Here is a 13764-nt window from a genome sequence, read left to right as displayed (position 1 = left end):
GTGATTCAGATATACCCCCCTGGTGAGAACTCAGTTCAGTTCCCTGGGGCTCCCAGTGCTGCTGGTGACTACCTACTGGAGGCTCTGGAGTACCAGAGCTTTCTCAGAGACCGGGCTTGGCCTGGGGCACACGGCTTCTCTTTTCTAGCTGCCCCGAAGGTGGTCTTCTGCTGGACTCTGACTTACATGCTGAATCTTCGTATGGTATTTCATCTTACCCAGAGGGACAGACAGACATAAGGATCAATTGAGGTCTCATATGTAGAATTGCTGTCCAAAGGTAAAGATTTAATAATGGTACTATAATATTAAGTGATCCTCTCTTTCCTTTTTTCCCAGTGGGAGTCTCGGGTGACTCAGTATGAAAGGGACTTTGAGAGGATTTCAACTGTGGTTCGAAAAGAGGTGATACGGTTTGAGGTGAGATGAAAGACCCTGCTTCTCATGGGTGTGCAGTGCCGGCTTTAGCGGTGCGGTTGGCCTTGTCCAGGGCTATTGAGTAGGGAGACAGATGCCAGTGTCAGTGACTCGGCAGTTGTGAACAAGCGTGGGCTTCTGTGTGTGTGTGTGTGTTCATGTTCGTGTGTTTGTTCCTGAGGCAAAGTGGCTGTCCTACACTTGTTGCTGGACCACAGCAGTTAGACCCAAAACAAAGCTTGCTGTTGTCATATACCCTCTGGTCCCCCGTCCTTTCTCCTCCCCTTCCTGAACACCACCCACCACACAAGAAAGTCCTGCAAGGCCTTGGCAGAGGCCGTTTGGCTGGCTGGAAATTATAGCTATTCCAGCTGCTGGCTCTACTTTCTGGGGCTGTGTTCCGCCTTGGTCAGCAATAAACACTACCATCCTATCAAGAGGAGAAGGAGCAAGTGTCCAGATGGTCAATGTAGAATCCTGTCTCCTACAGAGAGAGAAATCCAAGGACTTCAAAAACCATGTGATCAAGTACCTTGAGACACTCCTGTATTCACAGCAGCAGGTATGTAAGTTATGCATGACTTCCGTCCTCTACTTCTGCTCCAGAGGCCAGCTGCTCCCTTGGAGCTTTGGTGACAGGAAGGGCTGGCCCTGCTTAGGACTCGCTGGGCCCTGCTATAATCAGTAATTGAAAGTAGGTCCTATTGCTTCAACATGGAGCGTCCAGTAGGGTCTTTTGCTAATAGCAGGATTGCCTTAGTCCTACAGTGAGTTAGTTTTTAAGGACAAACCCCAACTCTCCTCTCCTGTAACCCCATGATACCACCTAACCCTCTTGATGCTGATGCCTCAGTCAGTATGTGAAACAGTGGCCTCCATTGTGAGGAGCTAACTGAGCTGGACAAAGCTATGGCCCCCACAGGGGTATTTCCTCTGGGGCAGAACCAGGACTATCTTCAGAGACTGCCCTTGTACTTGATGCGCCCCCCAAGTCTAGAGAGCTAAGGGCAGTGTGGCTGGCTGGCCAGTCTATCCCAAGATCTGCTCTCAGCCTAGCCATATTCTCAGCTTGGCCTCCCTTTGGGTGGCTAGGACATTTAGGGGAGTCCTTGGCACTGTGCTTGCTCCTCCTGAGGCTCAGGCTCTGCCACTAGATGGGGGCACTTGCTTACTGTCCCTACTTCTTTGCAGCTGGCAAAGTACTGGGAAGCCTTCCTTCCTGAGGCAAAGGCCATCTCCTAATGGACCAAGGACACCAGAGCCCACCTGCCTGACGCTGCCTTTTTATACACTGTCCTCCTCCACTTCTGCTGGACCCCAGTGATGCACCCTGCCTAGCCTGGACTTCACCCCTCCCTCCCTGCCCCCACAACCAAGCTGTCCCCATCACTTTAACCATTACTTCATTTAGCTTCCATATATATTTTCTTACCTGAGAGAATAGTTTCTTGCTTTAAGCAAAAGACCTACAATAGGTGGTGGAATTATGGGATGGGGTGGAGTATTGGTATAAATATATAAATACAAATGTATATTTTTCAGGATGTGGTTAGGAACTGGGAATAACGTTTTCTGTTACTCCTGATGGTGCCATGAAAAGACTATGTAATAAAATATTTTAAAATCAGGTCATGTGACTCGGAATGCTGGTGCTTTTTGCTTTAGGCCGGGGAATAGTTGGGAAGCAGGTCTGGGATGCTCCTAACCAGGAAGTTGCCCAGGTATAATAAGTTTCTCTCCACCGGAGTTTGCAAGCTTTTGCTGCTGCTTCCCTGTGGAACTGGAGTTTTTTTCTCTAGCTACCTCAGCTGCCTGCTCTGAGGGTCTCTTAATCTGTTTAATTCTTATTCCTACTTCGTTAGGGAAGGAATTGTAAAGATGTCTCTTACAATAAGAGGGGCAAAACCGATTCTCCTGCCAAGGAGGCGGACTTTCTCTTTATTCCTACCCTGTTTCCTCAGCTGCTCAGCCCTCTCAGGGCCTGCCTTCTGGTGGCAGAGTCTTATGTTGGGAACTTCATTTTGCCACCCATCAAAACCCATGATTCATGTTAAAAGTGTAAAGGACTGATAAGGACTTAACACTTTATCCCCATAGACAGCAGAGCCAGACACTCCGCCTCTAGATAAGGTCATCCAGGAGTTCCTAAACCTTTTGAGGTTCCAAGAAGCTTTACTGTCTAGGTCCAGGTGGGACTATGCCAGCAAGAGGCCCCCGAGTGTTGTCAAGCTGAGGGCGTTCAAAGGTGTCTCTGCGCTGACCTGGCCAGGAAGAGAGTCTGAGATGCGCCGTTGCTGGGCTTCCCCTCACTATGTCCACAGCAGCTTAACCTTGCTGGTCAGAGCGCACTGAGAAGCTTCTCTTTGGGGCAGGGCTGGCAGATGGCTACCATGGGAACCTCACACTCCCAGCCCACCACCCCCAAAGACGCCCCTGCCTGAGGGCCTCCGGACCTGCTCTGTCAGTTGTCTTGTGGGTAGTTAAGGGCCACCTCCCCACCTTTGGGGAGGGACAGCCTGAGGCAAGAGAACGCAGTAAACAGCACTGATTTCCAGTTCACCAAGCTGCTGGCGGTGGGAGTACCAGTGCTCACAAGTATCTTTTTCAGCGGGTTGATTTTTTTGCAAAAAGTCACTCAATCTCTCCCTACTCCTCAATATCCTTATTACCTCCTTTGATTTTATCCTTCCAGTCTTTATGATATGCTTGCTTTTGCATGGTTGTAATAATATGCACATAAAATATTTTGTATCCTGCTTTTATCATTCAAGACGTATATGTTATAAGTATTTTTTCTCTATCGTTATGTATCTTCACAAACATTATTTGTAAGGCTGTGTGATTTTAAGCCTTCTATAGAGTGACTGTACCATAATTCTGACTCATCCCTTGTTGTTGGATTCTTGGTTTGTTTGGTAACTTTTTAAATTTTAATGTAATTTCAAACTTAGGGAAAAGTTACAGGAATATCACAAAGAACTCCCATATATCCTTTACCAAGTGTTGCTGTTTTACCCCCTTTGCTTTATGACTTAGCATTTGCTTTATCTATATTTATAATGTTTTTTCTGAATCATTTGAGAGTAAGTTGCAGACATCGTACCCGTTTATCCCCAAAACTTCAGTGTGCGTATTTTTTAAGAACAAGGATATTCTCTCATAACTTATAACCATGAGTACAGTTATCAAAATCAGGAAGTTTAACCCTGATATAACACTGTTATCTAACCTATAGTCCATATATAAGTTTTGTCAGTTGTCCCAGTAATGTTCTTTGTAGTGATTGTCTTTTTCCTGTTAACAGCTGAAGGTAACATGATCACATGTGTCTTATTTAAGTTCCTCAGCCTTTCTTTGCTTTTCATTAGCTTGGCATTTTTGAAGAATATAGGCCAGATATTTTGTAGAATGTTCCTCAATTTGGATTGGTCTCATGGTTTCACATGACTGGATTAGGGTTTTTGCATATGGAACAGGAACATCCCGGAAGTGATGTGTCCTCAGTGCATCGGAAGTCGGCATGTGATGTCAGTTGGTCCCACTGAAGCTGAAGTTAACTCTGATCACTTGGTTAAGTTGATGTCTTCAAGGTTTCTCCATTTTTAATTTACAGTTTTCCCCTTTGTAATTAACAAGTAAATTGTGAAGAGATACTTTGAGATCATGTCAATAGTTTGTTCTCACCCAATGTGATTTTCTGTGGTTCGAAAAGAGGTGATACGGTTTGAGGTGAGATGGAAGACCCTGCTTCTCATGGGTGTGCAGTGCTGGCTTTAGCGGTGGGGTTGGCCTTGTCCAGGGCTATTGAGTAGGGAGACAGACGCCAGTGCCAGTGACTTGGCAGTTGTGAACAAGCGTGGGCTTCTGTGTGTGTGTGTGTTCATGTTCGTGTGTTTGTTCCTGAGGCAAAGTGGCTGTCCTACACTTGTTACTGGACCACAGCAGTTAGACCCAAAACAAAGCATAATTTCTACATTTATTGGTTGGCATTCTACTTCTAAAGAAAAGCTGCTTTTCTCCTTATTTATTAATCTACTTGTTTATCAATATAGATGAATGGATTCTTATTTTACTCAAAGTTGCAAACCACTGCTTTGATTTATTTTGATTCTCAAACTGTTGCAGATTTCTAACAGGCTCCTGTGTCTTTTTAACATGTTGCCTTCATTTTCTAAATACCTTCTGGTATAACAAGATGTTCCAGGCTTATCTTGTATCTTCCTTGCCCCGGCCCTGGAATCAGCCATTTCTCCAGGGAGTCTTGATTCCCATTAATGGAGAGTCAGAATTTAGAAACCAGGATCTGAGTGCTAAGTGTGCTCACTGCTACTGGAGTACCATTGCTCCTAGGCTCTTGGCAGAGAGAGCAAGGAACTAGACATAACTAGAGAGAGAAATTTCTAGAGAGAGGACGTAAATAAAGAATTACACATTAAAATCATGAATTCATCCTGGTACTTCCAGTCGGGCCCCATAGGGTTTATTCTAGTCTTCTCCCTTTTCCGTATTTGGAACTCTCTTCTCCAAAGAGACTTAATTTTAAAACTTTCTCCTTGCTTTGTTATGTTTCATCCTGTGATCATCTTGACATAAGTCTGTCTTTATTATTTCCTTGGGATGAACTCTCCTCTGGTTTCTGAACTTCCTCCTCAGCCTTCTGCATCCCGAGGCTGACAGGGCCTGTGCATGTCTGCACAGAGCTTGCAGACATGGAAATCAAGAAGGCCAAAGCAGGTTAGGAGTACTGAGCCAGAGGCCTGTCCAGGGAATAGTGGCACAAAAGAAGGAGTCATTCTACCTGGGGACTTAGGAGGGAGAAATCTGTGGAGAAGGGAATGCTTGAACCGTGTTGTAACGGTGAAGAGGTGTTTGCTCCTTCTGCTGGGACCATTCTGCCTGTCTGTCTCCTGGCAGGGGAAGTGGGCACATCTAAGGTAACGCACATGGCTCAGTGTGGCCAGAGTCGAGTCAGTGGGTGGCCCATGGAAAGTGATGAGCAGGAACCGGATCACACAGTGCCTGATAGGATTTGTGAGGCACTTTGAACATTATCCTGGAAGTGTGGGGAGCTACTGAAGGGACTTAAGCAGGAAATAACATGGTCATGTCTGTGCTTTAGATATGTCAGAAGGTGTGAGACTGGAGGCAAGGAGAGCAGTCAGGCTCGTCCAGCCAGTTGGAGCCCTGAGAAGGGCAGTAGTAATGGAGTTAGAGCTGAGGGTGAGGTTCAGAGGTGGTGCTGGAACCACGGGGATCTGGTCACGGATTTGATGAGAGGCCTGAGGGAGAGGGCGGTAGCTAGCATGACCTGCAGGTTTCCAGCTTGGATTTCAGGGTAGACAGTGAAGCCTTCATGACACAGGTAACACAGGAGGCCAAATAGGTTTAGGGCAGGTGGGAAGGGAACCAGTCGGGACAGCAAGTGCTGACGGCGTCTTATAAGAGGCTCCTCTGGATGGGTGGGGAAGCCCTGCTGAGACGTCGAGGAGACACAGAGTGAAAAGAGGCTTTATTTGTGTAGAGGTGGCTTGGACATAGCACGTTAATAAAACTCTGAAGAGAGAAAGGGAATGGCCATTGGAGCCCTGTCTGAGAACAGATGCGCTGAGCAGGGAGCCTCACTGCTGAGGTACCAGAGAGAAAGAAGACGGGGGCGCCGGGGCAGACAGTAAAGGTCTCAGGCAGGGATAGCTTGTTTACCTATTCTGAGTCGAGTGGTTTAGAGAACAGGTATGGAGATAAGTCTCCACTTCCTCTGCTTCCCCCTGGGCTATTTCTCCAAAAATCTCTGGGCTCCAGAGTCCTGAAGCTGAGGACCTAGAGCTGGAGGGACCCCAGTATTCAGTGACAGAATAAATGAGAGATGTAGAAATGATAGGAAGTGTCACTTACACGTAGATATTTATAACTTTGAATTTTTTCCAGAAGATTTTCGCTCTGAATGCATCTGTAGCTGAGAACCCGAAGGAAAATAAAGAATGCCTTTACAGAAACTCACATTTCAAAAAGGGAGAGATGATGGAAATCTGCTAGGGTTGGGGCCAGGTGCTGGTGGAGGAGAGAGCGTGGCGATGGAAGGGGTGTTCTTCGCTGAGCATGCTTAGGGCCCACATGGGATTGAAGACCATGGGTTTTGAGGGACATCAGTCCCCAAGGTGGAGGGATTTTCCCCACTGGTTCTCAGCAGCCTAGGGGAACGAGAGGGAAGGGGAAGGTAATGGTGATCCCTCCCAGAGCAAACGACACACCTTTGCTGTAATTGGTAGATGCCTGTACCCAACAGTTTGTCTTCGGAGACACTGGCTAAGATGCTCTGCTCCACATGGGGTAGAGTCAGGCCTGAGCCGAGAGTTAGAAATGGATAAGAACAAGTCATCCCTGTCTTCTGGCCCCAGGGATGGTGAGTACCTCTTCTGCCAATGTCCTGTGGTCCGGTTGTGTGGTTTTATGTTGGCTCTCTCCACCAAGCAATAAACTCTCTGAAGTGGTGCATCTTTATAATTCCCTGGCGCCCCTGCAGATTTGGGCTCAAAATAGGTGCCGAATAAGTAACCGTTGAAAGATCTCCAATTGTGGACTCTGCCACCTGGCAGTCATGGCCTGTGAGAGGACCTTGCTCACCTTCCCGATTCATCTCCTAGCCCCTCATAACAATGCTGACACCTCATGGAAACTGACTCCAAATACACTCCTTTCCTTCTTTCTTCTGTGTGGCCTAAGGAGCCTTTGTAAATGGTGGGCTTTGTACCTGAAGCACCCTTCTCAGCTCCCACCCCTCTCTTCAACCTCTTCTGAGAGTCCTGACACTGAGAGTTCTGTCTGAAACAGGCACTCTTCAGCATTGTGGATGGCAGTGTAAGTAGATAGAGATGGAGGGCATTGGCCATTGTGTCAGAACATTCATTGGGATTCCCACAGACACTTCTAGAAACCAAGTCTATGAAGGTGATTATGCAAAGATGCCCATCATAGCATTGTTTACAGGTGTAAAAATTGAAATCAATGTAAATGTACAGCAGGAAGGGATTAAATGAATTATGGTACATAATATAATTGGATATTATACAGTCATTGGAGATGATGTATAGCCATATTCATTGACAAGGAAAACATTTTTGAGTGAAAAAAGTAGGTTATAGAATTATATGTATGGTATAGTCCACATTTATATAAAATTATATATATGGGAAGGATGTCAATGGAATTGTTAACTGCTTGCCTCTAGGGATGGAATTTTGCATTATTTAAAATTTTTATACCATTTTATGTTGCTTGGAATTTCTATGTATTATTTTTATAATCATAAAAATTAAATAAAGCTATTTTCCTTATGAGAAAACAATCCAGTGCATCTTTGAGGCCTGCTTTCTATGTACATTCTCCGGGAAGCTTTCTTTTGTCTACTGTCCATCCCACCGCCAGACAGGAACGGAGCTGCCTCCTTCACAGTTCTTGGCGTGGCGCTCTGTCACCCTCTTAAGCCTCTGGTCTCTCTCACCCTCAAGTGTAGTGTTATCTCCAAGGTGATCTCATTAGCCCCCTGGCTCTGAACTCCTTGAGATGATGGACTGCGTTGTTCCACCCACAAAGGCAGCCTAAGGGGGCAGTGGCTGGTGACTTGTTTTATGAGCCTATGGGCACACATCTTGGGTTTTTCAAGAGATGCAGAAATCAGGCCTGATTTGGGGTTCAATAGGCCTTGCTGTGATTGGCAGGATCGGTGCTCAGTGCCCCATGTGGGGTCTACAGGCTGGGGGCCATAGCCACTTGCCCCACAGGTTTGTCCCAGGCAGGCCTCCTCCCCCTTGCCTTTGTCTCTTGTGGAAATGCCTCTCTGGCAGTGGGTGACCAGACCTCTGGGGCAGAAGGCCCCCACCCCCTACCAAGGCTGCTCAGCCTCCATAAGATGCACTTTGTCTGGGTCTAGAAAAACCCCAAAGAAAAACCCGGTCCAATCTAAAATAAGACTTTCCCTAAAAGGATGTGATGATTGTTTCCAAATGACTGCCCCTCCTAGCTTCAGAGCTCTCAGCTTCCTCTTCCATTATGAGTGACGGCAGTGATGACCACAGGGGCCCAACAGCAGATCTCCTCTCAGGAACAGCAGCCTTACCAGAAAAAATGATGAAGCACCTGGAGCCGGGAACATGTGCAGCGCAGAGTCCGCTGCCCCTGATAGTCCCACCCTGGGCCCTAATAAGAGCTGCTGTGTGTTAAACACCTCCCCTGTGCTCAGGGCTTTGAAACGTCTCTAATCCATCACCATAGCCCTGCCAGGTGGGCATCATTACACTAAAAAATGAGGCTTAGACACCTTAAGCAGCTTGCCCAAGGGTACACCCCAGAGCTAAGACTTGACTCCAATCTGCTTGACTCTGTTTGCCACACCATATCCCACACAATCCAGACAGGGATGGACGAGGGGAACCTAGACATTAACCCACTAAGCTGTTTTCTTAAAGACCTGAATAAATCCACACAGTAGGCCACATAAGGACAAGTTACGCTCCGACCTTTTAGGAACGTGAGCTGCTCTGACCCTGTGAGATATTCTGTCCCCAGGCATGCACGGTGTGAAGCCCAGTTGGGTAGCAGGAGCCGAAGCTGGAAGACAGAAGCAGCTCGAGTGAGTAGCTGGGGACCATTAACAGAGAGACAAAAATTCCACTTGCTGAGAAACCACAGCACCCAGGGTGGGGGGTGGGGCACCTACATTCCAGACCTCGAGGCATGGGACCAGGGTCCCTCCTGGTCTTTGGCCTGACTCTCCTGTTGTCCTTAGTTCCTGGTCCAACAGCTTTCTACATGGTAAACCTCTGTGACTTGAGGGTGCCTGAGTGTGTCTTTGTTCCTTGAACCCCAGTGCTGGGCACATCAGAGGGGCCAATTGGTTGGTCCTCTGACAGAGCCCTCTAAGGGGTGTTGGGAATTGTAGCACCAGAAAAATCTCCTTGGGAAGCTGTGCTGCCTTGGATGCAAGGTGGCTGGGGTGGCCGCTGCCAGCTCGCCCTGCTCCAGCCCTGGGTCATGTTGGCTGAAGCAGCTGACCTGCCTGTGTTGTCTGGGCAGGGGGCTCCTGGGAGTGACACTGCTGGCTGGAACCCTGCGCTGGAGCCTCCCTGTCCCCTGAGAGGCAAGTCACCAAACTTTGTTCTGAGGGCTCCAGCAGGACATGCTTGTCTGTGGGGCGTTCCTAACAGCCCTTTCCAGGGCCACTTCTCCTTTCGCACACCTCATTTCCTCATCTGTAAATCGAAGAGTTTCAACTAGCTCAATAAGTTAAGATGTTTTAGCAGCAGAACTATTTTTTTTAGACATCTATGCCAAAGTCCAATATTCAGAACATAAAATACTGGTTTTTATTATTATATTACAAGTTTATAAGATGTACTTACTAGGCGATAAGTACTCTGAGGCTGTTAGGATGAATAGGATAGTTGCTGATTTACACCAACCTCTGCTTCCAGTTCTTTCACCTTGTTTTGGTTGCACAATATCAAGAAAATCAGAAAAATCCTGATCACAGAGTTAGTAGTTGAGATAGTTAATAGTTTTGTTTTTTTTTAAGCTAACCTTGCAATCTCAGGATATTGGAAGAGGAAACGTAGAGTTTGTTTTTGTTGTTTCAAAGAGGAATCATTAACAATATATAGGATGACCCTTATGTAATTGCCAATATCCCACAGTTTTGGCCTACAAAAACAGCAATTCCAGGGCCGGCCCCATGGCCGAGTGGTTAAGTTCGCACACTCTGGTTCGGCAGCCCAGGGTTTCGCCTGTTTGGATCCTGGGCATGAACATGGCACCGCTCATCAGGCCATGCTGAGGCAGTGTCCCACATGCCACAGCTAGAAGGACCTACAACTAAAATATGCAACTATGTACCAGGAGGCTTTGGGGAGAAAACGGAAAAATAAAATCTTTAAAAAAAAAAAAGATGGATTTTTTAAAAAAACAAAAAAACAGCAATTTGTATGTTCAGTAGAATAATAATAGCTAACATGTATTGACTGTGTGCCAGGCCCCATGCTAAACACTTTGGAAGCATGACGTCATTTCATCCACACAACACCCCTGGTACAGATAAGCACCCTGAGGCACAGGGAGTTGTCCAAGGTCACCCAGGGGACCAGAGCCAGCAGGTGGAGCGGTCCAGACCCAGCCTTGCTCAGGCCGCCCAGGGCTGCTGGGTCCCCTCCAGGCCAGTCCACCTCTGCCCGTGGCTGCCGGCCGCCTTCTGAGCAAGAAGCATCCAGCCTCTGTGCCCAGGAGCGCCCACAGGCCGGCAGCCCAGGAGCTGTTTGTTTTCTTAACGAGGTTAACCAAACCTGAGCTGCACTGGTGGCCCAGCAAAAGCCTGCAGTGAAAGGGGCTTTGTATGATGGAGGAGGGCAGAGGCCTGAGCCTGGGCGGGAGCGAGGTCCAGCCCACCTGTGCTCCCTCTGGCAGCCAGGCTGCCTGCCAGAGTGGAGGTGTGTCGGAGGAACACCTCCACCCCCAGCCCTTCCTGCCTGCTGCTCGGGCCTTGATCCTCATCTCCAGGCTCCACGTCTGCACAGGGGCCCCACTCCTTGGCAGGGCCGGTGTGGCAGTCGAGACAGGTGTCTACAATGTGGTCCCCAACCAGGAACACCAGCATCACCAGGGAGCTTATGAAAAACACCCATTATCACACTCCACGCCAGGTCTACGCATTCAGAAAACTGGAATCAGGGCCCTATAATCTGAGATTTAACAGGCGTTGTAGGTGATGGTGTCTGCTGAAGTTGGAGAACCACTGCTCTATAATCTGATCTGGAAATACTCTGGCCAAGAAAATGTGACCAACCAGTACTTTTAAGCAACTTTCACCCAGAAACTTGGAAATTAAATTCATATGTTAGACAGTGATGGAGAAGGGACAAAGATTTTCTCAGTAAATCAACTTACTCTAAAAAGAGAAGTCACATCGAAGGCCTGCACACCCATCATCATACAGAGTCTGGAACTTGGCTTGGTGTTCACGTGCTGAGCTGGCTGATACTTTAAGCATCAGAAGATGAGCTTTCCCTTTGACTGCAATAACTGCTTTGGCGTTTTCACCGTGTCATGTGTTCCTCTTTACAGGAAAATATTCTTCATAACTTGTTTTATCTCCCCAAAGACATCTTAAATGCCTCCAGGTCCAGGATCTGGTTTTCCCTCATTTGGATCTTCACTCGCGTACCATGGAATGCTGTGGAATTAGGAGCTGCAGGTTTACTACCAGATGTTTTATGAGTTGGGTGCATCAAATCTCCCTCTGTAACTAGAGCTGAAAACCCATTGATTTGAGCTTCTCGGGAGCACCTGAAAATCAAGCAAATGAACAAGGTGGACAGTAGTCTGCAGAGAGAGAGAGGGATGTCTATCTGAAGGTGCAAGGGGATCTGGCACCCCCGCTCCCTTCCTGCCTCTCTCCCAGGCCCTCCTCCTACCCCCAGGCTTTTCTAAATACCGGCCTCCTCCAGTCTTTCAGTCAACAAATGTTTTTTGAGTGTCTTCTACATGCTTGCAACCTTAGCTGCAACATAGACCAGGTCTTTGGCTTGATGGCACTCAGAGCCTGGGGCAGAGTTGGAGAATCCAGGGAGACACACAGTAAACAAATGGCAACTACATATTGGAATAAGTGCATAGATAGGTGATATGATGGGGTGGCCAGGAGGGAAGTCCTCTTTGAGGAGGTGAATTTTAAGCTAAGAATTGGAAGTTTTAAGCTAAGCCCACCAGGTGAAGAGTCACAGAGGAGTGTTCCAGGGAGAGGAAATGGCAAGCACAAAGGCCCTAAGGCAGGAAAGAGCTCCTTAGGTTTGGAAAACTGGAAGAAGGTCACTATGGCTGGAGTCTGGTGCACGAAGGGGGGCGGAGAGGAAATGAGATAAGAGATGGTGGCTGGGCTGGGTCATTCAGAATCTGTAGATTGTAGTAGGGAGAGTGGGTTTTGTTCTAAGCGCAGTGGGAAGTCTTTAAGCAGATGCCTTGATGACAGTTTGTGCTGTCAGGTAGAGAATGGACCTTGTATGAGGGAGGGGGGTAGGGAAAACAAGGAGATCCATCAGGAGATGTAGCAGTTTTCTCGGTGGTAGAAAAAGAGACAGAGGGGCAGACAGTCATTAGGATGGGTGACCCAGGAGTTTAGAGGTCTGAGGGTCCCAGAAGAGGACTCTGTAGACAGCAAGACAACGAGAGCAGGGTCCCTGAAAGATGGGGCCCTAAAGTGCAAGGGAGGAAAAGAAACCCCAGCACTTCTCCTCATGGTGGGTCGTTTCCTTTCCAGGAAGTTTCAGCTTTCTGATTCTGAGGCCCCTGTGAGATGGAATTTGGGGGAAGAAAGTGTAGGTCATAGTATTGGTGAGACCCACTTGCTCCCTTTTGGGGTTTTCCTCTCAGCCTCTCTCTAGGGGCAGAGCTGGGAAAGGAGAATTCTCCTCCAGCTCAGCAGGACCAGGCACTAGCAGGGGAGGGCGGGGGTCAGAGGTCCCCCAAGCCCAACCTTAAGACAGGTACCCTACTGCCTCCTCAAGGATGAAGGCCTCCGCCTAAGTGTGAGCTCTTGGAGGCAGGGCCTCTCGTCCCTCCACCCCCACCCAGGCCTTTCTGGGGGTAAGCCAGTGGAGTGGAGGACTCTGCTGAATGGGACAGCTCCCTACCGCTGAGGGGGTGGGGGGGGGGGGGGGAGGCTGAGAGGTGGGAGCAGAGGTCCTTTCTAGCACAGCGGGTGAGAGTTCTGGATTAAATCCTGCCACATACCCAAGAAGACCCTCCACAGAGGGGTGGCCAGATCAGCCTAGTGCCACCCCCCACAGTCCCTCTTCCCATCCACTGCCTGGTCAAGAAAACAACCCACCCATGCCTCCAGGACAAGCCCACAGCTGCCATTTTCCCAACACCTCCTCTGCTGAGGGCCTAACAGGGATCACCTCACTCAATTCCATACGCTCTCCTGAGGGAGTCATATTATCCCAATTTTGCAGATCAGCACAGGGCTACAGAGTTCAGGATATCCAAGCCGTCTGACCCTCAAAGCAGAGCCGAAGTCCCTAAACCGTCTCTTTCCAGCAAACTGGGCTTGAAGCAGGTTGGGGATGAAAGGTGAATGAATGGATGAAAAAAAGGAATGAATGAGGGGGCCTGTGGATGCTGGAGGAAGAGGACGTCAAAGCCGGATTGGGTCCGAGCCTCTTTGAGGCGTAGCCGCGCTCCCAGGGTCCAGGTTGAAGGTGGAGAGAAGAGTATGGAGAGCAGCCTGGTCGGCGGAAGTGTGTGAGGAACGCAAGGAACGCCCCTGGTTGGCCCCCAAGGTGGGCGCGGAGACCTGGGCTCCCC

General features: G+C 48.4%; 1 protein-coding gene across 5 annotated transcripts in view; it reads left to right on the top strand.

Annotated features, from left to right (window-relative positions):
* Positions 1-2044, top strand: part of SNX1 (sorting nexin 1) — a 33493-nt gene extending 31449 nt beyond the window's left edge. For all 5 annotated transcript variants that reach the window (XR_011527561.1, XM_070577497.1, XM_070577508.1 and 2 more), the window contains 3 exons: positions 340-420; positions 908-979; positions 1609-2044. Coding sequence is in view for 4 of the 5 variants with exons in the window: in XM_070577497.1 (XP_070433598.1) it covers positions 340-420; positions 908-979; positions 1609-1659 (204 nt within the window). In the remaining variant the exon portion in view is untranslated. The remainder of the gene's footprint in view (positions 1-339; positions 421-907; positions 980-1608) is intronic.
* Positions 2045-13764: the final 11720 nt, after the last annotated feature.

Source organism: Equus przewalskii, chromosome 1 (genome assembly GCF_037783145.1).
Source record: "Equus przewalskii isolate Varuska chromosome 1, EquPr2, whole genome shotgun sequence".
NCBI classification, from domain to species: domain Eukaryota; kingdom Metazoa; phylum Chordata; class Mammalia; order Perissodactyla; family Equidae; genus Equus; species Equus przewalskii.
Note: the sequence above shows the minus strand (reverse complement) of the source record. Positions and strands in the feature narration are given on the sequence as shown.